The sequence below is a fragment of the Molossus molossus genome, unplaced genomic scaffold (assembly GCF_014108415.1).
Source record: "Molossus molossus isolate mMolMol1 unplaced genomic scaffold, mMolMol1.p scaffold_m16_p_19, whole genome shotgun sequence".
Classification (NCBI taxonomy): Eukaryota; Metazoa; Chordata; class Mammalia; order Chiroptera; family Molossidae; genus Molossus; species Molossus molossus.
In genome coordinates this window covers 41,909,767-41,935,989 of record NW_023425354.1, presented here as the reverse complement: position 1 = coordinate 41,935,989, position 26,223 = coordinate 41,909,767, and the positions used below count along the sequence as shown (strand labels likewise).

The 26,223-nt window shown below is 54.6% G+C and overlaps 1 protein-coding gene across 2 annotated transcripts in view; it reads right to left on the bottom strand.

The window, feature by feature from the left end:
- RPH3AL (rabphilin 3A like (without C2 domains)) overlaps nucleotides 1–26,223 on the bottom strand; it is a 113,069-nt gene that overhangs the window by 71,667 nt on the left and 15,179 nt on the right. For both annotated transcript variants that reach the window (XM_036268080.1, XM_036268081.1), the window contains exons 2-4: nucleotides 19,371–19,478; nucleotides 14,951–15,094; nucleotides 12,211–12,340 (exon numbers count right to left, since the gene is read on the bottom strand). In XM_036268080.1, coding sequence (XP_036123973.1) covers nucleotides 12,211–12,340; nucleotides 14,951–15,094; nucleotides 19,371–19,447 — 351 coding nt within the window. In that variant the 5' untranslated portion in view covers nucleotides 19,448–19,478. The remainder of the gene's footprint in view (nucleotides 1–12,210; nucleotides 12,341–14,950; nucleotides 15,095–19,370; nucleotides 19,479–26,223) is intronic.

The window sequence follows — 26,223 nt, the reverse complement described above, 5'->3', positions numbered from 1 at the left end:
GACACTGGCCCTGCCCGAAGCGTGAACAGGGAACTGCCGGCCAGACGCAGCCGGCGTGTCTCCAGCCCTGGTCGTGTAACCCACTGTTCTCGGGAAGCCCTGGGGCCCGGCCCCCCACAGAGGATTCTTCACCCACAGGCCTGCCTGCCACCTGGCAGTCACCCGGTCCAGCCTCTGTGAAGGAGCCTGCTTCTCAGAGTAACAGCAAGGAAAAAGCTAGATCATTTTGCGTGGGGTTTTTTTGTCCTCGGGTCCAGTGCCCTGAAAATGCCCTGCCTCTTTCCGCAGCCCCTGAGCCAATGGCTGTGCACGAGCCTGGCTCCTTGGGGACTGCCACGAAGCCCCACTTGGAGGGAGGACGGTGCTGTGGTCAGCACCGGCCCCGCAAGGAGCCCCGCCAGGTCTGCCGAGAAGATCCTGGCTCTGAGACTCTCCAGTTCCAGGGTGTGTGCCCAGTTTCCCAGCCTGCCCTCAAAGCCCATGAAACCACAGCCCTGCTTGTCAGAAGGCGAGGCAGGAGCCTCTGGCTGACCTTCCACCGTCCCTTCCCCTAGAATTGGATGAGCAGCAACTTTAGCCGCAGGGCGGGGCCTGTGAAGTCAAAGGCATTCAGCAAACACCTCCTAAGGCCCTGCACAGGCTTGGGGCAGAAAGACAGGGGACCGGACGCACACACGCAGGCTCGGCCCCACCTCCCTCCGCAGCCGCGCCAGCCCATCGTGCCCCCCGACAAGCCTCACTGTCTGCTCCCAGCACTCTAGGTACTTCTGTGTCTCCATGCTTTCACCCAGGCTGTGCCCAGGCAAGTGAACTTCTGTGTATCTCTCCTCCATGACGCCTTCCTTGACACCCCTCACCCCAAGAACTCCCACCGGCGTGCTCCCACAATGAGACACGTGGGGAGCAGTGCTGACTGCATCATACGGAAACTGTCTCTCTAGTGACGACGCACGGACCCTGCTGGCCAAAGTCAGGGGGTGCTCCCACGCCCGCTCTGCCCCCACAGACTCAGCACGGGACGTGGCAGCCCCTCGGCAGCCCCACCTGTTGCAGAGGCCAGCACTGTCTTCTCTGACTCCCAAGATCATCCTAACTCTCAAAAGGTCAGTTTATGTGAAAATACCTTCCCTTCTCCTCAGCCCCTCCAGGGCCTAGAACACAGTCAACACCCTCGAAGCCAGTAAATACTGTCATTGGAACTTTTTTGTTTGAAAAAACACAGCAGACTAGACAAACACCCTCAGGCTTCTGAACATTCCGGTAACAGCAGCAGCACAGCTAATGATTAATTAGGGACCCTGGTGATATGCAGGAACAGAACCCCAAGGACAGCGGTGACAGGTGCAGTCAGGCCTGACCCTCAGGCCTCGGAACTCCCAGCCCAGGTGTTTCGTTCACGCTGCTCAAGTCGGCAGCTTGTGGCCCGGGAATGGACTGAGGGCCCTGGACACCATGTGGAGGTGGTCTGACTTCATTCTGCAGGCAGTAGGGAGCCACTGAAGACTCTGGGGGGAGGGCAGAGCACACTGATCAGAGCCGCACTTGAGCAAGATGAAGAGCAGAGGAGGATGAGCTGGAAGGCTAATGAGACTCCCCACAGGCAGCTGGGGGCCTGGCGGAGTGGCCATGCGGTGGCACCCAGGTGCTCAGGCCTCGCTCCCTGGAGGGCCCAAGTACCTGCTGTCTGCGCCTGGACATTCAGCATGGCAGACGTGGTTCTCGGGCAGAGGGGTCTCTGGAGGGCCTGGCAGATCATTAGCCCTCCCAGCCTCCTTTCTCCATCTGTAACCTGGGAGAGTTACCCCTCCCACGAAGGCAGGATGACAGGGTGAGGAAAGGGTCTGTGAGGGAGACAGTTAAGACCCCCAAGCTGCCTCTGAGAAGGGCCTGACTCCTTGATGTGGAGGCTGGGGCTCACGGCAGCCTCTGAGAAGCCAGCTCGCCCTCCCGCCCCTCCCGGCTGCCCCCTCAGCAGGAGAGGCACGCTGATGCCCACACTCGGGGCACAGAAGGCTAAGTGCACCTCGAGTTAAGGTCAGCGAACAGCGCAGCGGGACAGGCTGTGGCAGGGAAACCGGGCGACCTGAGAGCAATGAGGAAGTGTGGCATCTCGCAGGACACCCGGTGAGGCAGGGCCTGTGCAGCTCCCGCCACGCCACGGACGGGAAATGTCATTATCTGTTATTTACCACAGCACAGGACAAGGGGCTGCACACAATTACCGATCCTGGTAACAGCTGCTAAACAGATTTGCCAACACTGCTTCCTGCTGCCTGCCTTCTCTAGAATCCACAATGACCAGACCCAGGGAGAAGGGCCACTCAGCTCCGAGCAAGGGGCCCGAGCGGGTCCCCACCGCTGTCTCAGGGAAGGAGCCCACTCCCACCCCAACCCCCACCTAGGCCATCAGCCGGATTTGCTCAATCAGCGAGGGGCTGGCCTCACAGTGACTCTCATCCATGACTCAGCAAACAGGAACCCCCTGCAAGCCCCCTGATGTGTCCAGGGTCTTCCCAGCCATCCCCAGAGGTATGACAAACTAGTGCAAAGCCCTGGGCCCACTCTGGGGTGGTGGTGGGGGGAGTTTGCTTCCCCCTGCTATGGATGGTCAGCACTAGGGACTACAATCCCTTCCCCAGAGTTGGGGGCAGTTAGTCAATGGCTTTGTACCCAATTGGCAAACTGGCACCGAATGTCATCTTCCTTGAGGAGGGGTCTCTGATAAGTCTTCAGCTCTTTTTCTCCCAAAAGAGTATGGGAGCAAAGTTCTGAACTGAGACGTAAGTCCCTGGCTATGTCCCCAGGAGCAAGTCATCTCTTAGAGCCTCAGTTTCCCCACCTGGAAAATGGGTATAATCACCCTCTTTGGCCTACCTACCTCTGGGGGGCTGTGAAGGGTATATGGCATCACAGAAACATCAGAGACAGAGGGGCGTCTCATAAGCACATGCCATCCCCCACACTGGCTGCCCCCTAAGAGGACAGGGACTCAACCACAGCCTGAGACACAGAGATTTGGAAAGCAGACCTACCATTGTCTTAAAACAACAATACACCAAGCTCAGTCTAGCCCGTGCAGCATTACTGCCCAGGCCCCACTCCTAGGCCTGCTGAACCCCACCGATCAGGGACGGGCAGCAGCCACAGCTGTGAGCTAGAACTTACTTCTCTGTGCCTCTGGAACACAACTTGGCTCATTGTTTTATTTTATTTTAATTTTTTAAATCTTCACCCAAGGGCATTTTTCTATTTATCTTCAGGTAGAGAGAGGGAAAGACAGGGAGAGAGAGAGAGAAACATCAACGTGAGAGGGACACATCCACTGGTTGCCTCTGAGTCTTGTCACCAGAGGGCCTTGAGGTTCCCCAAGCTCACCCTCTTCAGCTGCCTTTGACCTTGAGCTGAAGGTCAGTGGCATGACGGATGAACAGAATGGCCTCTGGACTACACAAGGTGTGCCTTACTGGGGGCGTTCCGGTCGTCAGGCTCCTGAGCAGGCGGCGGTTCCAGGATGCTGCGTGGTGTCCCGTCCAACCCTCTGATCCGGCAACAGCAGCTGAGCCAAGTCCGGTCAAGTCCGGGTGACACAGCAGCCAGAGCAGGCCCTCGGGGACGGCGAATTAAGTGACTTTTTCCGGGGATTTAGAAAACATCAGTAGCTGAATGAAAAATCCACCTTCATAGTGAGGCACGAGCACTCGTCTTCCGCATCTGAAGGAGGAGGAAGGACGCGGAGGCCAGCCAGGAGGCAGCTCCGAGGAACCGGCTATTGCTCAAGGATGCCGCTGCGTCCGTGGTCACGCCGAGGGACAGAGGCCCTGAGAGCTGGGACTGGAAAGGGAGCGGGGGTCATGGGGTCACACTCCCATTCAAGAGGGAGAACCTGCAAAAAGCTGCACCCTCCCAACCCTTGGGCACTGTTGGTGGGAAGGTAAAATGGTGCAGCCGTCACGGGGGTTGGGGGGGAGGATGACAGAAACGAGACAGAACGACCACATGACCCAGCGACTCCACCTCTGGGTATACGCCCGAGAATCGAAAGCAGGGGCTCGAAGAGACATTTGCACACCTGTATTCTCAGGAGTACCAGTCACCACAGCTAAAATGCAGAAGCAACTCAAGTGCCCGTTACCATGAACGGATCAACAGAATGTGATTCCTACCTACAACACAGTATTATCCTTAAAAAAGAAGGAAATTCTGACACATGATACAATAAGGATGAGCCTTTAAGACAGTACGCTAAGTGAAACGAGTCAGTCACAGAAAAACAAAGACTGTAGCGTAGGAGTTCGCTTTATATGAGGTACCTAACGCAGGCAAATGCATAGCAACATTCAGGCTGCTTCTGAAGGTCTTGGGAAAGACCTTTCCTCCCCCACTGGGGTGAGGGCAGTCAGAGAGCGACTGCCAGCACCGGACAGAGCGCGGGGGAAGGGCGGCCTCTGACAGGGCCTTCCGGGTGCTGCTGGGGTCCCCAAAGTCATCGCCATGTTGATATAGGCACCTACTCCCTCACCTTCAAGTGACTTCTCCTGTGTTCGTTCTCTCTCTCTCTCTGTCTCCTCCAAACTATGTACTACTGTGCTTTTCACATTTCAATCTGAAGTCATTCCGGAACTGAGTTTTGTGCGTGGTGTGAGGTCAAGGTCAAGATACATTTTTTCTTTATTTATTTTTTATCCTCACCCGAGACATTTTCCCATTTTTTGTTCAGGTAGAGTGAGAGGGAGAGAGAGGGGTAGAGAGAAAGAGAGAGAGAGAAACATCAACGTGAAAGGGACACATCGAGTGGCTGCCACCCACATGACCAACCAGGGCCGGGGACAAACCGCAACCGAGGTACGTGCCCTTAGCGGGAACCGAACCCGGGTCTCCCTGGACCGCAGGCCGACGCTCTAACCTCTGAGCCAAACCGGCCAGGGCAGGATACATTTTTTCTATATGAATATCAAATGACTTTGCATTATTTATCCATGACACCATTCTTTACCCACTGCATAACAGTGTTCCCTTTGTCATAAATTGCACTATTTTCTCTCATTTTTGTCTCGGGTATATAGAAATATCAATTTAAAAAATATGTTTTATTGATTTTGAGAGAGAGAGGAAGGGAAAGGAAGAGGGAGAGAGAGAGAGATATCAATGTGAGAGCATAATATAGATCAGCTGCCTCCTGCATGCCCCCTACTGGACATGTGCCCTGACTGGTAATTAAACCAGCACCCCCAGATGCACAGAATGATGCCCCACCAACTAAGCCCCACCAGGCAGGGCACCAATTTTCCTGTACAATGAACTTGTATACAATAACCTTGCTAAAGTCACCTACTAATGCTAGCTATTTGCATTTAGATTCTTTCAGATTTTCTAGTTACATAAATATGCTATGTTCATGGCTAAGGACAGTTTTAGCTATTCTTTTCCAATCCTATATCATACATTTCATTTTCTTGTCTTATTGCATTGGCTAGGCCTCCAGTACAACATTGGATAGAAGTAGTGATAAAAATACAAAGAACTTGTCTTATTCCCATTTTTTATAAAAAGTTTTCAATATTTCACCATTGAGTATGATGTTTCTTCTGTTCTTTAGAAAGAGATCCTGCTTCTCCAAGGAAGGGAAAGCACACAGCGTGAATGCTTTGGTCTGCAGGAACAGAGGGGCAGCACAGTACAGCGAACGCCCCTGGGGGACCCAGCTCCCCACTACCCAGCCAGATGACCCCAAAAGGCTACATTGCCTCCACTGAGCCCCTGCTCTCCATCTGTGGCTGGGAAGCAGCCTCAGTTTCTCTTACAGCTTTATCCCAAGGACCAAACAGGGTGACTTATGAAAGTGCTTTATAAACTCTAAAGGATCTCACAAGGTGAGACCATGGCCTCAGTGTTTACCGTTGGCAAGAACCAGAATGGCTGGGGGAGGGTGCAGGAGACCCTGACCCACAGTGTGTGTGTGTGTGGGTGTGTCAGGGTGTGTGGGAGGTGTGGTGTGAGGGGAGTGGGGGTTGTGTGGTGCAGGGGAGGGGGAGGGGGAGGGCAAGGGGAGGACAAGAAGCAGAGGAAAGGTCTGCCACTCAAGGTCCTTCGCCACCACCCTGAGCCAGGCCTGGGGCTGAGACCTTACAGCAGGAGTTTTCAAACCTAAAGAGAATCAGAACCCCCTGGAGGGCTTGTTAAACACCGATTCTGCCCCCACCCCCAGAGTTTCTGAACCGAATGTGTATGTCCCCTCAAATTCACATGGTGAAGCCCTAACCCCCAATATGATGGTGTTTGGAGGTGGGGCATTTGGGAGATGATTCGAGTTCGATGAGGTCATGAGGGTGGGGCCCCGGTGATGGGATTAATGACCCCAGGTGACTGCCAGCTTCCCTACTGGGGGTCTGGGCTGAGCCCCTCACAAACCTCAGAGCCTTGAGCAGGTGGCAGGTTCTGGCCTGGCTGCAGCCTGGCCCCTTCCCTCCAGCAACCCCGCCCCCCCAATCCTGAGCAGAGGATGCCTGACCCCTCCCTGAGCTGGACTTCCTAAGGCTCATCCCTGCCCACAGGACTCAGCACACATCACCGAGACCACCGTTTCGTGGGCAGCCTCCTCTGCACTCACCACGAAACACATTGTGGCTGAAACCAGAAAAAGTCCTATTGCTTCCCCTGCACTGTGACGGCACAATTCTGGGTCAGGCGGGTCCTCCTGCAGCCCTGCCCAGCCTCCCATCACTGGTGAAATCCGACTGTCAATTAAACAGAGCTGGCTGACAAAGATCCTAAGCAACTAGGAGTGCCAGGCCTCTAATGAACCAGCTGGCCCCTATCCCTCCCCACCACAGCCCTCCCCTAACGAGGGCAGGAGGCCCGGGCATGCGGGGCCCAAACATCCAGTGGCCAGCATCACGGGTTCCACCCACACACGTTAGCTCCTGGCTGCTGAGCCCTGCCAGGGTCCTTGCAGGAGACAGCTCCGTGTGGCCAGGAGCACCCGAGCATCTGCCCCTCAGGCCTGGGTCCGGGCACCTCCCATATCAGAGATCTCCCCAGCAGCCGGCCGAGGCCACACATCTGCGGGACGCAGGGCTGCCGCCGCCGCTGCAAAAGGCGAGGAGGTAGAAAGTGGAAACAAAGAGAAGCGGCCCAGTAACTGGTGAACCCAGAGCGGAGGGCTCCTGATGCCCCCAGTTAGGCCGGGACCCTGTTCGAGCTCTCTAAGGCCCCAGGGCGGCCTCCGTAACCCAACCACATCGGTAATGAATCATCCCCAGCCCGGAGGCGGGGATCTGTGTGTCTCTGCACCACAAGCCCTGTGCCTGCACCAGGCCAAGGACAGCACATCTGGGGGATGAGTGCATGGCTGACACTGTCCTCCCTCCCGGACGCCAGGGAGCCCCTGCAAGGGCTAAAGCTTCGCTGGGGCGCCGAGCTAGGCCTGGGTCTCTCTGATTCTCCTCAGTGGTCAATGCCCAGCAGAGGGGCCGCAGGGTGTCTGTGTGATATCTTGGATCATCTCCCAGGAGCCCTGGGGCCCTGAGGACCTGCCCACTCTGCTCAAAGGCAGCTTGGCCCTCAGAGAACACGTCCTGCTCACAAGGCCCGTCTCCTACGCCGAGATGCCCCGTTCTCGCCTCCGTCCCCCTGTTCCTAAGTCAAATCCGATGTCGTCTCCTATGTGTTTTTCTTCTTCCAGTGCCCTTCTGCCTGCCCTCAGGGCAGCCTCACAGCCAGGGCTCGTCTTTCCATGCCACGCTCCCTGCCTGGGATGCCCTTCCCTCTGCTCTCCGCCTCTCAGAAGGCTCCAGAGCCAGCTCCTCCAGGCAGCCCTCCCGACTGCGCTTAGTCCTGGAAACCATGGTCCCAGCGATGGTCAGCATCACTCTAGACTCTAGAGTCTAGAGAATAGCGTCTTCCCACTTTGACCACCAGGACCCGAGGGAAGTGACAGTGTTGGACACTTGTCCTTTTGGGTTCCCTTAACTCAGAATTCGTCCACAACAGGCTGGAAAGTGATCGAGTGTTAAGTGTATACGAGGAACTTGCACAGAAATGGAGGAGTCTGGCGTCACTGCTCACTCAAGACACCCAGCGCTGGAGCTACGGAAAACACAGGATAACGGGAACTCCAACTTAAATCCAAGAAAACGTGAGTTCTAACAAGGAGAATGTGGGGTGCTATGGGCTGAGCTGTGTCCCCTGAAAATTAAAATGTTGATGCCCTAACCCCCAATATGACTGTATTGGAGGTAATTAGGGTTAAATAAGGTCCTGAGGGTGGGGTCCTGATCCGACAGCACTGTGTCCTGCAAGCCAAGCTCTCACCAGAAACTGGACTGACCAGCACTGACCTTGGACTTCCCAGCCTCCAGAACTAGAGAACATAAATTTGTTTTGGGGGCTGCACAGTCTCCGGTGTTTGTTGTGGCAGCCTGAGCAGATTACCACGTGGGTGTCACTAACCCTCTTCCGAGATATACGAGCGCTAAGTGCCATTCTGTATACACACGGGCAGCTTACTAGTAACAGCAACAAGTATCCTTTACTGAGTGTTCGCAAGGGGCCCGACACTCTGCGAAGGACTTACTTCCCTGCCTTTGCTCATTTGCTCCTCACAGCCAGCCAAGGAGGACATAAGCTTTCGTATCCCGTTTACAGATAAAGAAGCAGAGGCTGAGACACGTTAAGTGACTTGTACAAGGTCACTGCACTGTGGCTAAGCCGGGAGCACAACCCAAGTCCATCCGCATGGGAACGGCACCTACTGGCAAGCCCAGGAGGAACACCACCCGCTCATCGTGCCGGGTGGACCAGCTGACCCTCGCCCAGCCACAGCCTAGGACCCTCTTTCCTCCCCAGGCCTCAATCACGCCCGCTAACCCTTCCCCGTCTGCTTAGAATACACCGAAGAGCCGGATTCTCTCAGCATATGGCCCCCGTCGTCTGCTGCCTTGTTCCCAACCCCGTCATCTCCCAGGGACGCCATCGCCATCTAACTCGTCTCTGGCTCTCCCTCCACGTGCCCTGCCACAACCAGACAGCAGCTGGGCTCACCCCTTACACACAGATCAGACCACATCGCGGCCCTGCTTAAAATGCTCCACTGGCAGCCCATTCATCTGGGAATCAGATCTCAACCCCTGACCTTGACTCCTAAAGCTGTGTGTGATGGGCCGTGCCCACCTCTCCCCCTCTCTGCCCCAGACGCCCTCGTTGGTCCTGGAACATGCCCAGCTGGTTTCTGCCCCAGGGGCCCGCGTGCTTGCTGTTCCCTCTGCTTGGAGCTCATTCCACCCAGAGCTGGCTGCTGCTTGTGTTCAGGTCTGTGCTAAGAGAGGCCTCCCAGTCATCCTCTGTCACACTGTCCCGTTCTAATCCACTGCAGAGCCCTCAGACTCTTTGACATTGGTTTTTGTTGTTGTTGTTTTTGGTACGTGCCCCTAGAGGGAACCGAACCCAGGACTCTCTGGTCCGCAGGCTGACACTCCAACCGCTGAGCCTATTTGACTTTGTTTTATGTTTATTGGTTTGTTTTCTCTCTTCTCCCACCCTTGAAAAACAATCTCCATGAGAACAAGGATTCTGTCCATCTTGTTCACGGTATCACCAGCACCTGAACAGGGCTTGCGCACAGTGGACCCTCTGCTATTTGCAGAATGAATGAATAAACAAATGAATAGCATAGTCTTCTTAAGGATGGATAATGACACCCCCCGCCCCCAGTGCCCCTCATTCAGCTGGGCCCTAACTAGCACGTTCTCCTCCCACCTGTATCCAGGAACAAGTCCCCTCAGAAGCTCAAAGGGCTCCTCACCTTGCCACGCAAGCCAGGACCAGGTCCCCAGCCTGCAGCTAAAGAATAATAATTTCAAATGGAAATGTCCTCTGGACCAGGCCCGTGGTACAGGGTATCGTGGGGTGGGGGTGACAAGAGTGTCTGGAGGAGCATTTCCCCCCTCACATTCAGCTGAGGTCCTCCCCCAGAACAGCCGCTGTGCCCAGAAATGGCGCTCCCAGGAGCAGCTGGCACGAACCCTTCAGCAGCCGAGCTCGGCGGCAGAGGCCCCAGATCTTTCCAGGGGAAGGAGACAGGCTCTGCTCCCTGGTCATGGGCCAGCAAACCTGAACATGTACAGCAGTTCTGGGGCTGAAGGGCAGAGGAGGAAAGAGGCTGCTGGGCCCCACTCCCCCGGGCAGAAATCACAAAATATAACCCCACCTGCTCAGGTGCCAGGGGCAAGACGTTCCTGGTCCCTGTGCCCAGCACCTATGCTGGCATCTAGTCCAGGGCCTGTGGAGGACTGCGGGAGGAGCTGGCACAGGAGTGCCCATCCCCTCCCTGACACCCAGGCACCTGCCACACCTGCAGTGCTCTTGAGAACCTTCCGCAGTCCGTCGACATTCCTCAGCCAGGTCGCCACATGCCCCAGAGCCAATCATCTTAGCTGAAACCCTGGTTTTCCCACTTAGTAGTTGTGCACATTAACCTCTTTGCACCTTGGTTCTCTTACCCAGCCTCTGAATGCCATTGAAAATGCCCTTGCCGCCCTGGCCGGTTTGGCTCAGCGGTTAGAGCGTCGGCCTGCAGATCAGAGAGTCACAGGTTTGGTTCCCGCTAAGGGCACGTACCTCAGTTGTGGTGTGTCCCCGGCCCTGGTTGTGGTTGTGTGGGTGGTAATCACTTGATGTGTCTCTCTCACATTGATGTTTCTCTCTCTCTCCCTCTCTCTTTCCCGCTCCATCTGAAGATAAATGCAAAAATGTCCTCTGGTGAGGATTGAAAAAAAGAAAAGAAAATGCCCATGCCAAGGTTGCCAATGGCCTCCAGTGTTTGACGTCTTCATATTTTACAGCCCTGTCAGCTCTTACCACCCACCCCACCCCAGTGTTCTATCTCCTGTTACATCTTCCCAGAGTTATTACTCTCGAAATCTTAATGATTTGATCATTTTTTGTCAAATTTTGGGGTTCTCCCACACAAGGTATTCTCAAGAGAGAAGGTTCTTTCTCTCTCTTGTTCATCAGAATGACTCCAGGCTTAACTCAGTGACTGGCTCATGGAAGTTGCTTGAGGATGATCTCAGGAAAATTAGACTGGGAGACTGAAAAAGCGAGAGACCTGGGATGTTGGAAACGGTGTCTCCAGCCCAGGAGCCAGCACAGGGCAGGCCCCGATTACGGCTGTGCAGCAACGTCTAAGCTCAAGCAGGAATAAGAACCCAGAAGGGTTTCTGGCGAGAGAAAAAGTAGGCTCCATGGAAGAGACGCTAAATCATCTTGAGGACCAGAAGGCACATTACTCTTTGGTCAATGAGAAAAATAAAGGCAATCCAGAACTCTAGGAAAAACAAAATTTTATTGTGAAATGTATTGGACTCATATGAAACAATGTAGGACGTGGCACTTAGTACAATCAATGGAGTATAAGAACGGAGAGCCCTGGCCAGGTGGCTCAGCTGGTTGGAGCGTCATCCCGTACACCAAAAGGTTGCGGGTTCGATTCCCAGTCAGGGCACATGCCTACGCTGCAGGTTTAATCCTGGTCAGGGTATGTACAGGAGGCAACCTATTGATGTTTCTCTCTCATTTTCTCTCTCTCCCTCCCTCTCTAAAATCAATAAAAACATATACCCAGGTGAGGATTAAAACAGAAAAAAAAAAAAAAAAAGAATAAAAGAAAATGAGAAAACTCTTTATTTAACCTACTGCAAAGATTATTCTCATTTGAGTGGCCAAGGACCAAGAGACCAGTAGCACAGGAAGTTCAATCCTAGATACAATTTGGCTCTGAGGAGAAGTGTATTTACTTAATAACAACTAATAACATTTACAGAGTACTTAATGTGCCAGATGAAGTTTTAAGAGCTTTGCATATAATATTGCAATCCTCATAACTCTCTAAGGTACATATTATGATTATCCCTATTTTACAGATCAAGATGATGATAAAACATATTAAACAAGTTTTCAGAGGTCATATGGCTAGTGGAAGAGCTGAAGTCACTCCGGGGCCTGTGAGACCCAGAGGTCCACTCTGCAGGGCGGGCCCTAGAAGCCAGACCATTTGACCTTCTGGCCAAGCAGCATAGGATATCACGTGCTCACACGTGTGCACACAAACACACACACTCCTGGGAGCCGGGATGCAAAGCCACAGAGCTTGTCCAGCAGCAGAGCTGGCCCAGGCCGGGTAGCCAGAGTGGCGGGACCAGAGCGGGGCCTTACCTTCCGACAGTCTTTGCAGAACACCGACGAGCTGCCCAGGTAGCCCAGCACCTCTCCGCAGAGCAGACACTGGGAGAGGCCGTTCCCCATCACGTTGCGCCGCATGGTGTCCAGCCGCTCCACCAGCCGCCTGCAGCACAGGGCGGAGTCAGATGGAACGTGCTTCCTGTCCCAACCTGACCACTGCCCGGACACCGCGGCCACGGGCCCCACACGACACCACGCCCCACGTGCTGTTCCCTCACCTGGGGTACTGCTCCCTGCCTCGCCTCTTCCCCCGGCTACACCTCTGGTCACTCGTTAACTCACTGATATTAATTGAGCCCCTATGATGGTGCCAGGCGCTGGGAATATTGTAGGAAACAAGCCAGAGATGGACGTGGTCTCTGCTCTCATGGAACTTATCTTCCATAAAGGGAGGAGGGCCAGAAACAGAGACGAGCAAACTGACCTCAGAGGGGAAAGCATCACGGGAAAAAGTAAGTGGGCAGGGGAAGGAGACGGGGGGGGGGGGCAGGGGCACGTCTGAGGGTGACCAGTGAAGTCCTCCCCGAGGACGCTGAGCTGAGAGCTCAAGGATGACGAGGACCAGACCACGTGAAGAGCCAGGGGGAGCAGTCCAGGCGGAGGGAACAGCCTGGAACGTCCGGTGAGAAAGGGCCAGCACGTCAGGGCGGTAAGAAGGCCAGGTGGCTACCGCTCTGTGGGCACGCGGGCAGGAGCCGGGATAAGAGGAGGCTGGAGGGGTGCGGAGGGCCGGATGACGTGGGTTTTGTGGGCCGCAAAGAGGAGTTTGGATCATTCTCTAAGGTCAGGGCACGGCTCCTGAGGAGTTTCAGCAGAGGAGTGACTGGATCGGGTGACAGATAAAAGCTCACTCAGGATTGCGGGGGAGCAGGGGGGCCTGCATGGAGGTGGGGAGGCCAGCGGGAGCTGCTGGAAGGCCCCGGGCAGGAAGGTGGAGGCTGGCCGGGCTGTATTTCAGAGGCAGCCCCGACGGATGTGGGTGCGGGGAGGTAACAGAGATCCAGGATGATGTAGAGGCCTCTGGTTTGAGCAACAGGGCAGATGAAGAAGCGGGAGAAAGAAAAGGAGCCTGTCTCTGAACCTCGGATGTGAGTGTCCAGGAGCCGTTCCTGAACCCCACTAACCCTGGGGCAGGTGCCTCTCCTCGCGGGCCCACAGCCTCGCCCCCTGTGACCTGCTCCAGGACGGCCACACTGTGAGCCCCACGGCACCCGCAGCACTTCAGGGCTGTCGGCAGCAGGAGCTCCAGTGCCCAGTGGCCACGCGGTGAAAACTCTTGAATGAATGGAGGACAGAGGAGGGGTACCTTATCTCCCCTAACTGTCCCTCCCCGCCCCCCGACGGAGAAGGATGCTATCTCCCCCATTTTAAAGATGAGATGACTGAGGCTCAGAAATGTGAAGTCACTTGCCAAGGACACGCAGCTCTTAAGAGGGGGGGCCTGAGTCCACACCCAGGCCCCGCTCTCGGGGCAACCTCGCTCTCCCGAGGTGATCAGATTCTGCCAGGGAGCCGAGGGCGAACAGACTGGCATGAGGCTGCCTCTAGTAAGCACTCCTGCCTTCCACAGGGGTCACCGTCCTTTACCCAGGGACCTACAGGGTCTCTGGAGCAAAGCCAGCTTCAGCCCTGGCCTGACCCGCTTGTTCTCGGGGACCCCTGTCGGTAGGACCCCGTGCCTCCTAACTCATGGAACACACAGGATGCACCTATCTCCTCCTTCTGACTAATCTGAGGCACTGCCTTCTGGGGCCTTCTGTGCCCCTGCCAGACCCGGGGCTCCCAGAGGGCGCCAGTGAGCAGCACAGGGAAGGCCAGGGCGGAAGCCCAGGTGGACGAGGGGGCACAAATGCTTCCACTATACGGCGGGGAGCCCACGTGAAACACCCCCCACTGCTCCCTGCACACCCTCCTGGGTGTCAGTCGTCAGCTGGGGGGTCTGCAGAGCACCCTGCAGGGCCCTGGGCAGCACAGAGCCAGAGCCAGGTCAGGAGCAGGGACAAAAGCAAGACGAGTCTCTGATCTAAGCCCTCTGTGAAATACAGTGATAGTAAAAGGTCAGTTCACTGAGGCACATACACTGAACTGCCTGGACAGCAGTGACCTTTGTAGCAGTGCTTCCACTGTCTAGACCTCTGTTTCCACAAAGCCCGACTTCTTTAAATGATCACATATTTACTAGAAAAGGATAAACAGAAGCCGCACAGGGAGATCAGAATCAAATTAAGTCCTGCCCACTTGTGCTTTTCTGTGTTTTCCAGACTCTCGAGGAAGTGTGAATTGCTTTTGTCACTAAACAAGCAAAGAAAGACCCAACAAAGCTGTTTGAAGACAGCGTCTCGTCAGCTCTGGATGCTGCGGGCCAGGGGAAGAGCTTAGAACAAGGTGGACAGTGGCTCCTGCTGGAGTCTCCCGTGGGCCCTCCAGGGGCAGCCTCGACCTGAATCCCTCGCTGCTGAACCACGGCTGCAGAGCTGAACGGCCCCAACACACTGCACCTCACTCACTCACGCCCACAGCCTGGGCCCCCCAGCAGCCGCTGTCCCCATCTTACAGGTGGGTACACTGAGGCTTCGATGGGCTGGGTCATGTGTCTACCCTCCACGGGTGTTCAGGCAGAGCTGTCACCCCAGTGGTGGAAAGCCAGCCCTAGGACGAGGGTGCCAGATGCCCAGCTCGCTGGTCCGCTCCTGACCCAGCCTGGAGCGCTCACCCGATCCTCTGCTGCTCCAGGACGTCCAGCCGCTCGGCCCTCTGGATGACCTGCAGGATGGCCTCCACCTCGGCGGGGCTGAGGCACTGGCTCTTCCTCTGCTTCTCTGTCTGGTAGGTGTGCACAGACCAGCCTGTCTGCAGCCTTGACAGAGAACAACACGGGCTTTGAGGCCACCCCGTGCAAACCCCAACACCCCTGCCATGCCCCCAAAGCCCCCTGAGAACAGTCTGGGAAGGCCCAGCTGCTGTGTCAGGGGACAGGGAGATGCCAGGCTCCAAGTGCCGGCTCTGCCACCCACCAGCTCCTGGGCCTCGCAAAGATGGCAGCACCACCTTAGCGCTGCGGGGACAGGAGCATGGAAGGAGCCCGCTGTACACATGAAGGCCACGACCACGCGCGTGAGGTTTGCAGGGAAGAGCGCAGAAGGTGATCAAGAGAAGAATGAAAACCTAGGTCTGAGTCAGAGGATAAAGTGAGATGGAGTTTACTATGGAACAGGAAAGAACTGTAATCAGGTTTAAAATAAACCTTGCGGCCCTGGCCGGTTTGGCTCAGTGGTTAGAACGTCGGCCCACAGACCAATGAGTTGCGGGTTCCATTCTGGTCAAGGGCACGTGCCTCAGTTGAAGTTCATCCCCGACCCTGGTCGGGTCGTGTGGGAGGCAACCAGTTGATATGTCTCTCTCACATCAATGATCTCTCTCTCCCTCTCTCTCTCTTTCTCTCCCTCTTTCTTCCTCCCTCCCACTCTATCTGATGATAAATAGAAAAATATCATTGGGTGAGGATTAAAAATAATAATAAAATAAACCTTGGAAATAAAAGGGATTGACAGCATTTTGAGAACAGAGGGTTCAAGAGCAGGAGGGTGACGGGCTGCATGAGAAGGGTGGTCTGGGCAGGCCAGGAGAGTGGGCGGGGCCTGGCCCACGGGCTCCGCCTTCTCCAGTGACATCTCTGCCTGGAGCTAAGGGGAAGGACTCAAACCCCTTCTGTTTCTCTGGAGGGGGCGGGAATGGCAGCAGCAGACTGAGCCCCCTCTCCCAGCCCTGGGTTCCAGCTTCTCCGAGACATTCTGTGCCAGGTGCCAGGGAGAGAGATGGACAAGGGGCAAAGTCACCCTGAAGAACTACAACATGCTGGGAGACAGCTGCTCAATCAATCACCCAAATATTTATGTAATTTATAATATTTAATGTAAACTATAATATGTAATATAAAATATTTAATGTAAATTATAAGAGCTACTCACTCAATGCACATTTATTGAGCATCCACTGTGATGCCAGGCACATAAGGTGCTGGGGACATGCAGGTGGGTGGGACTTGCAGGTGGGTGGGACTTGCAGGTGGGTGGGACTTGCAGGTGGGTGGGACATGCAGGTGGGTGGGACTTGCAGGTGGGTGGGACTTGCAGGTGGGTGGGACTTGCAGGTGGGTGGGACTTGCAGGTGGGTGTGAGGAGGATGTACAACCAGGGAAACTAACCTAGCCATTTGGGGGGAGGACACAGCACCAGCACCGCCACCTGTCCCAGCAGGCACAGCTACCCAGCTCACTCTGGGCCCAGTGCCGGCCCAGGCTCTGCAGACCCCTCCCACTGGACCTCATGTCATTCGGCAAGGCTGGCCTCCCCGTCTCTCAGAGCCAGGCACAGGGAGGTGGCTTTCTAAAGGCAACTCGGGAGTCGGCAGGCCTCCTGGCCAGGGGAGCTCCTGTCTAGTATCTAGCTGCTGCCAACAGCCAGGCTCCCCCAGGGCATCCTCCAAACCTCCTTTCCTGTCTCCGTCTGATCACCCACTAAGCTTCGCCAAGTTACATTCTCTCATTTGAATTGTCCCCAGCTCTCTACCCACCCCATCAGGCCCCACTCCCACTAGCCATGGCGGCCACCGAGCATCATGTCCCCTGCAGTGCCCATCCACACAGCCAAGGAGGCCCACTCAGGCTACCAGACGTAGACGGGCTGCACCCCCCGGGAAGAACCTTCAGTAGTGCCCAGTGCCATCTGTATGTACCCGTAGGGTGCCCTCGTCCCTCGACTCCCCTGGCCTCGCATAGTGTGTTACCAACAACTGCTCCTACGTCCCCACGCTCTGGGCTGCACACTGCTGCAGGCCTTTGCTCACGCTGTGCCGCCCACCCAGGGAGCGTGCCCTCTCCCTAAACCCCCTTTCCACGGGCTCACTCCTATTCTTTTAGACATGATCTTCACCAGAGGGCTTTTCCTTGATCCCAAGATGGGTAAGGGTCCATCCTGTTTTCATAAGGCTTGGGCATAGCTCCATCACTGGGTTTAAACATGTTTTTGTTGTTGTTGTTAAATCTCACCCAAGGATATTTTCCCATTGATTTTGAGAGACAGTGCAAGGGAGGAAGAGAGAGAGACAGAGACAGAGACAGAGAGACAGAGACATCAATGTGAGAGAGACACACTGATTGGTTGGCATGACCCCAACCACAGCTGGCTGTCAAACCTAAAACCCAGGTACGTGCCCTTGACCAGGAACCAAATCTGCGACCCTTCGGTGCACAGGCTGAAACTCTAACCACTGAGCACACTGGCCAGGGCGTAAACATTATTTTGAGGGAAGCTGGGACCCTCTATGCCCACCTCCCAGAATGTGAGTCTCTGGAGAACCAGGCCCTGCCCCATCTGGCCCCTGCCCACCTCTACATCTTCCTTTTACCCCATTCACAGCCTCACTCACTCTGTATTCACGTCAACACTAGGCTCTCTTCGTGCCATGTTCTTTCTACCACAGGGCCTTTGCACACACTGTTCCTTCTTCTAGAAGCCCCTCCCTTATATTTCCATCTAACATTTACCCCTCCCCAGGACTCAACATAAGTATCACTCTCAGTGAAACCTCTCCCGATTTCCAGATTAGGTTAGCACCCCTTCCACCCCGAGTGCTGTGTCCACTGTTAAAGCACATGGGTAATTACGTGTGTAATGCTCACTCCTACCCATTAGTGCCTTACGACAAGAGACCACGGTGGTCTTGCTCGCTGCTGTGCCGCCAGTGCCAGGCCCACGGGAGGGGTTTGGAAAACGTCTGATGGTGGCTGAAGGACAGAGGACAGACCCAAGCTAGAGCCCCGGGAAGATAACCGCCCCAGGCTTCCCAGAGGGACCCTCAGCACAGTGCCTGGATATGGAGATCTTAGTACTCTCCTTGGCCCAGCCTGGCATTACAAGGCAGAACACCCTGGGGAGGAGATAAAAGCATTTGCTCCTCTGAAAGGTGCTAAAACAGCGTCTGGCTGCTGCTGAGTACAAGACAAGGTCAGCAAGAACTGAGGGAAACGCCGGAGGGGTGGCCGGGGTTCCCACCGGGCCCTGGTACCAGAGCACAGCTCTCCCGGGCTCCTGGCACCCAGCCCGGAAGGACACATCCTCTTGTCTGGCAGAGAGGAGAGAGGGAGAGGGGCAGGTTCCCTCCCTGGTCTCTTCCCCTGCGGGGACTGAGCCATCCCAGTGAGAAGGACAAATCAACTGTCGTGCAAAGATTCCTGCAAATCGTGCAGGACTCCACTCCTCTTGGGCATTTCATATTAATTTCTCTCTCCCCTTTGATGTTTCAGCTCTGTGTCCCCGCAGGCTCCTAACATCTAATTGCAAATTTTTTTAATTCAGTCCCATTTGGGAAATGCTGGCTCTGGTAATTGACACAGTTTGACAGATGAAGGGGACTCTTAGGCTTAGCTAACACCAGGGACCCCCAATTCCCTGGAGAGATAAGGAAACGGGGAAGCATCTGTGAGCCCCGGGTCTTCAGCCAAAGGGGGACAGCAGGTAGAGACAGACTAAGCAAAATGGAGCTGAGGGGTCACCAGGATGAGAGACAACACAAAAACCAGGACCCCAGGGAGACAAGTCAGAACCAGACAGACCCTGACAGGAGCGCGGAGGAGCCCTGGGGCCCGAGGCTGGTGGTGTTTGTGACAGCGGATGCAGCTCTTCCTTCATCCCTCTCTCTGCCTTCACTGTCCTGTCTGTCACGCCTGCCACTCAACTGTGAAGTGTGCCTCCAGAGATCAAAGGCTCCCTGCCCCCAGGGGCTGAGGCACTGAAGGCTCAGTGACTGGGATTTATGCTCTGCACGGAGAAGGCAAAGGCAGTGGCCTGGCTCCCCACCGCCTGTTGCCATCGGAACACAGGTGCGGGAGTCAGAGGAGCCTGGTGCGGTCCTGGCCCCGCCGAGGAGCCCGGCCTCCCTTTCCTGAGAAACGCAGATGAAGGCCATACGGTGGCTACATGTGTGCCCGGCCCAGGGCATGGGGCATGGTGTTTCTTAGACAGGCACTTGCCTCCCGACCTCTCTCTGGGTCCCTGGGACCGACTCTCGCCAAAGCAAGGAGGGGAACAGGGCCAGGGGAGGGAGGGAGGCCTGCCAGCCCCAGAGGTACTCACTTGGCGCGCAGGGCCAGCTGCCGATCGTTGGGGCACACCCACTGCTGGCTCCCGCTGCCGAAGATGGTGGCAGCCATGCCTGGAGCGCCCAGCCACTGGGAGTCACATCTGAGGTGAGAGGAAGAAGAAAGAGCGTGTCACTGGCCCGGGTGCCGATGGCAGCAGTCCCCCGGGCTCCACAAAGCGGCACTTCCAACCCATCCCTACACCGTTGCCCGAGGCCTGGAGTCCATCAGACTCACTCCTCCAGCTCCTCCAGCTGAGTCTGTTCCCTCCCAGCTCCTTTTGAAAGAAGGGGCGACCGCATTTTCAAAGTAGCTGGCCAGCCTGGGGGTGGCGGGGATTTGATCCCTGCACATCGTCCAGCAGGAGGGACCTGGGCTGGCGCACAGCGGTGGCGGGGGTGGAGATATGGCCAGGCAACCTGGGCAAACCCTACAGGCCCCCAAAAGAGGGGGACCTGAGCAGCGGCCAAGGCACATGGGTGTGCTGAAGCCAGGCGCCCTCCTCAGCTTTGCCAACAGGCCTTCATAGACTCTGCTCCCCAAGAGGTTCCGCCACAGCCAGCGGTCACAGTGCCCGGAGGGCAGAGGCAGAAGCAGAGCTGCCGCCGGACCGCACCCTGCACAACTGCAGGGGACATGGTGCAAACTGCACCCTCGGGGCGCCTGCCGCGAGGTGACCCTGCTCCAGAACCTCCTGGTGGTTTAACGTCTATGGCCCGCATACGCCTTTCTCTTCGCCACCAAGGACGTGTGTTAGAGGGAGAAAAAGGAGGAAAACAGACAGAGATGCTTTTGAGGGAATCGACCCAGAGCAAAGACAGGGACTGTACTGAGTTATCCACACTGCCCTGATCCAATCCCTCCAGCCCAGTGGTTCTCAAACACAGGGCTTCTTTTCTTTACACTCCTAAAAATGATTGAGGTCAGAAATTAGTCTTGGCAGTTCCTCAAATGATAAACAGAGTTGCCACATGACCCAGAAACTTGTTCTAGGTATGTACCAAAGAGAACCGAAAGCACACATGCACGCGAAATCTTGTACACGAATGTTCGTAGCAGCATTGTTCACGCTAGCCAAAAAGTGGCAACAATTCAAAGGCCCATCAACTGATAAACTGATCAAATGTGGCTCACCATACAATGGAACATTATTTGGCCATAACACGGGCAACCATTAAAAACATTTTGCTCAGTGAAAGAAGTCAGTCACAACAGACTACATATTGTATGGTTCCATTTATATGAAATATTCAGAATAGGCAAATCTAGAGAGAGAGAGTGTAGATTAGTTGCTGTCCCCGTTGGGGTGGGGGAAGGGAGGAGGGGGAATGCCTGCTAATGGGTTCAGGGTTCTTTTGGATGAAACTGTTCTGGGGTTTGATAGTGGTGATGGTTGCAGAACGTTGTGAATACACTAAAACCACTGAATCATACCCTTCACAGGTAAATTTTACGGTAGGAGAATTATATCTAATTAAATTGGTTTTTTTTTTTCACCCTCAACCAAGGACATTTTTCCATTTTTTGTTCAGATAGAGTGGGGAGGGAGAGAGAGAGAGAAACATCGACGTGAAAGGGACACATCGAGTGGTTGCCACCTGCACAACCCAACTAAGGCCGGGGACAAACTGCAACTGAGGTACATGCCCTTAGCGGGAACCGAACCCCGGTGTCTCTGGACCACAGGTCAATGCTCTACCGCTGAGCCAAACCCGCCAGGGCTCATTAAATTGTTATAAAAATTATTGAGGATGCCCAACCAGTGTGGCTCTGTGGTTGAGCATCAACCCACGCACTGAGAGGTCGTCAGTTCGATTCCCGGTCAGGGCACATGCCCAGGTTGTGGGCCCCATCCCCAGTGGGGGGTGTGTAGGAGGCGGCCAAACGATGTTCTCTGTCATCGATGTTTCTATCTCTCTCTCCCTCTCTCTCTAAAATCAATAAAGAAAAAAATTTATTTTTAAATTCTCGAGGACTCCGAGTGATATGCATTATATCTATTGATATTTATATTAGACATTAAAAGAGAAAAAAATAAATTCATTTAAAAATAATAAACCCATTAGACATTTACATGTTTTTGTTTTTAAAGAACTATATTCTCAAAGCAGAAACCCTGAGTGGAATAACAGCATTGCTTTACATTTTCACAAATCTGTGCAAGGGTCGGCAGAGCAGACAACAGCTGGATGCTCATATCTGACATTCCATTCAATCTTCGCGACATCTGGTTTTGTTAAAGTGCATGAAGGACATCCGGACTCTCGCGGACGCGTATTCGGGTTGGGAAGGGAGAAAGAAGTCTTTTCATTGCCTTTCCTGACCACTGTGGCCATTCTTCCACCCTGCACCCAAACTCAACAGTTGGTTGTTTCTTAAAGACTAGTGGCATCTGAAACCGTATCATTCAACTTGTCATGTTTGTGAGATAATGAGAACAAATGTCTTATTATTTCTTTAATTTTTTTTCTTTATTGATTTTAAAGAGAGAGGAAGGGAGAGGGAGAGAGAGAGAGAAACATCGATGAGAAAGAACATCGATTGGCCGCCTCCTGCATGCCCCTCACTGGGGATTGGGCCCACAACCTGGGCATGTGCCCTGACCTGGAATTGAACAAGTGACCTCTTGGTGCATGGGTCAACACTCAACCACTGAGCCACAGCGGCCGGGCTTAATATGTTTTTATTTATTTTTTAGAGAGAGAGGAAGGGAGAGAGAGATAGAAACATCGACATGAGAGAGAAACATTGATCAGCTGCCTCCTGCATGCCCCCTACTGGGGACCAAGCCTGCAACTTGGGTATGTGCCCTGACTGGGAATCGAACCGGGACCTCTCAGTCCATGGGACGACACTCAATCCACTGAGCCACACTGGCCAGGCCAAATGTCTTATTATTAGTATGAAAATTAAGTTTGATCTTGTAGATCCCCCTGCCCTGTTGGGAACATCCAGCCCATGGTTTGAGAAAGGCTGTTCCAGACCAATGTCAGTCATTTCTGAAATGACCAGCAGGGGGCAGCGTGCAGACTGCAGCTAACTGACCCACACAGAGACTGAGCCCACCACCTTGATGGCAAGGGTCTGTCTCTATCCCACTCAGCCAGCACATTCAGGCACCTGCTTTCCACTGTGGACTGCCTCAGGACAGAGACGCGTGTGGGGACCCCACGGGCAGGCCCACACTGGGGTGCCACCAGCAGCAGAGGCCCCCTCAGATTTAAAGTCTTGATTAAATGAGGCTAACATTCAATCCAGGAAAACACAGATGGGGTAAGAAATGAGACTCATCGACTTTAAACAGGTGTCTCACTTCCCACCTAGTGCACTGTGGATTGTTTTGTGTTGTTTTTTAACTTCTGTTATCTTGTGAATAGCACAGTCACACTGCTGGGTGGGTGTGAAAAGCGTTACTCTGCTCCAAGTAAACATTTAAAATATACCTCAACTCAGTAGCCCTGTTTCTTTATTATTATTTGAAAAACACAGTAGACCCTCCTATCCTTGGGACACATATTTCAAGACCTGTAGTGGATACACATACATTTTTTTCCTATATACACATACTGTGATACAGTTTACTTTACAAATTAGGCACAGTAAGAGATGAACAACAATAACTACTAATAAAACAGTTATAACAATATACTGTAATGAAAGTTATGTGAATGTAGTCGATCTCTCTCTCTCTCAGAATATCTTATGGTACTGCATTCCCTTTTCACTTAAAAGGAGCATCTTACCACTTCTCTTGGGCATCTCTGAATTGCTAGCATCCCTACATTTGCACTTTGGGGTCACTGTTACGTAAACCAAGGGTTACTTGCACAGAAGCACTGCGATATTGTGACAGTCGATCTGATGACCGACACAGCTACTAAGTGACTCACAGCACGGAAACACTGGATAAAGGGACAATTCACATCCCGGGCAGGACAGAGCAGGATGGCACAAGATGTCATCACACTACTCGGAACAGCGCATCATTTAAAACATGAATTGCTTATTTTGGGTATTTTCCATTTAATATTTTCGGACCGCAGTTGACTATAGGTAACCGAAACTACAGAAGGTGAAACCGCGGATAAGGGGGACTACTGCATTCTGGGAGCTTCAAGTAATGGAAGTGATGGTCTCTCCAGCTGGGAGAGGTGTGCCCTGGGTAATCTGGGTGCCCAGCAGCCACCTGTCCGTGCCTCACAGAGGCTGCTGGTCCTGCTTCGACCTGCAGGGGCCTCCACATCCCAGGCCACTGCTCCCAGGACTGGAGGGCCCTGAGCCTCCTGCCCATCCTGGGGCATCTGGGCGCCTGGAGTTTGGAGTGGCCCCTCCTCTCTGCCAGGCATCCCCACAGAAACAGGGAGCACCGGGACAGGGGGTGACCATGGAGAGAGGAGCAAGCCAGGGAACCTCAGGGTGGGAAGTCCATCTTCTCCAGAAGCTTCTGAATCAAAAGGGAGCCAGGAAAGGGGAGGAGACAGGAAGAAAGAAAGGGTCCAGTGCTCTCATGTTCCAACCATCACCTCCTTTATGGTGGGACAGGTGGGGTCACCCAGGAGAGCCAGCCGCAAACAGGCAGAGACACAGCAATTCCTCACAGGCCCAAATGAATCTCTAGGGGATGGACCCCATTTTCACCTTTTGAGTCACTTCCTAGCGGGGCCAGGGTTTGAGGATCGCTGGCAAGGGGGTCCCCAAACTAACATTTATCTGTCCCCTGACCCACTTGAGGGCAATTTCTTTTCTTTGTTTTTTTAAATTTGAGCCAAAACAACTCTGTGGCCACCCACAGGGTACTCTGTTCTTCCTGAATCAAATGATTGTTTTTTTCTGTTCGACAGAAAAGAGAGGTTAGGACGCCGAGAAAAGGTCACAGAGCTGGCTCTGCCAGTCTACGAACCCTCAACCGATATTCCCTTTCTGCGCCAGGGACCTTGTGCCGAAAGTGCAGAGCGGAGGGTTTTGGAGCAGGGTGGAAGGAGGAGAGAAGACTCAACTAGGAGAGAAAAACCCACGAACATCTGGCTTTTATGTAAACTTACTGGAAGACCAGGGACAAGTCAGTTAGCTTTCCTGGGCCTCAGTTTCCTCATCGGCACCCAAGGCCGGAGGGAAGCGAGGTGGCAGGCAGGGGACTGACGAAGGGTCCTGGGGCGGGTGGCTGGGCTGCTTCGACCTGGGAGGTGGGTGAGCCCTCACCCCAGCCTGGTTGCGGGGGGGGGGGGGGGGCGGTACATGCCCTCCCCCACCAGAGCATTCATGGAGCTTCAGGGAAATGAGCCCAAGGAGTCGAATGCTGCGGTCCAGGTGGGTGAGAGGATGTCACCTCCCGGGGCCCGGGCCATGGGCACTGCTGGCAGGGTCTTCCACGACGCCAAGTATGTGGCTGAGCACGTTCACAGGGGCGACTGTGAGTGAGAACTCAGGCCCCCACCCAGGGGCTGCTGGGCTGGGGCTGGCATCTCAGAAGGCACAGCTGCCCTTGCCCACACAGAGAAACCTCGGGACAGATGGCGGGAGAGGAAGGGCAGCTTGAGGAGCCATATTTTAGGAAATTGCCAACGAAGCCAGCTTACGTTCTCTAAACCTCTGCTGCCTGAGCCGGCTGCCAGCTCCCCAACTTGCCAGCCAACCCGTCCCCGGCTTCTCACACCCCCTTGACCAGGGGCTCCTCTGCCAGACTGTGCCACCCCCCACACCCCGCCTGGGTCCGCTACCATCGGGTGGGGCCTCGAGGAGGAGGGGCAGGGAGGCCTCCCCAGGCCCTGCCCTGCGGCCCGCGCCCTCTAAGCGCTGCGCCCTTACAGCCTCTGAGGAGCAGTCCTGCGGGCTGAATATGGATGTGCCCCTGTGTTAACAAATGCCGACCCGTCTTGGACAGAAATCAAATGACGAGGGAACAAAACAGAGGCCTAAAGAAGCCAAGTAACAAGCAGGGAAGGAGGACGCACACGTTCACAGGGGAAGGATGGGGACGGCCCAGGGCCTGGAGGGAGCAGAGCAGCGGGGCTGGTGGAAGGAGGGCCGCACAGGGCTCGTCCTCCTCTGCACGCCAGGCGGGGGCGCCGGCCAGGCCTGTCTGATCCTCCCACTGTGAGAGGCTGAGGAAGAGGGGTGTGCATGTGTGTGTGCTGTGTGTGTAGCATGTGTGGTGTGTGCAGGGGTGGGAGTGTATGAGTGCGAGTGTGGTGCATATGTGTGTTGTGTGTGTGATATACAGAATGTGTGGTGTGTATGGTGTATGTGGTGTGCTTGTGGTGTGTGTGTGGTGTGCGTGGTGTGCGTGTGGTGTGGTGTGTGTGTGGAACGTGTGTGGTGTGTGTGTGCTACGTGTGTGGTGTGCGTGTGGTATGTGTGTGGTGTGCGTGGTGTGTGGTGTTTGTGTGGTATGTGTGTGGTGTGTGTGTGTGGTATGTGTGTGGTGTGTGTGTAGTGTGTGGTACGTGTGTGGTGTGTGTGTGGTACATGTGTGGTGTGTGTGGTAGTGTGTGGTGTGCATGTGGTACGTGTGTGGTAAGTGTGTAGTGTGTGTGGTACGTGTGTGGTGTGTGTGTGGTACGTGTATGATGTGTGCAGTGTATATGTAGAACGTGTGTGGTGTGCGTGTGGTACGTGTGTGGTGTGTGTGCTACATGTGTGGTGTGTGTGGTGTGTGTGTAGTGTGTGGTACGTGTGTGGTGCGTGTGGTACGTGTGTAGTGTGTGTGTAGTGTGTGGTACGTGTGTGGTGCGTGTGCTCTGCTGGGGAAGGAAGCCGATGCTGGGGGAGCTGAATGCTCTACCTGAGAACCGGCCCCAGCGGTCTTCCTTCTTTGAAGTGTTTCCATCTCTCCTGCTGTTAGACAGTGG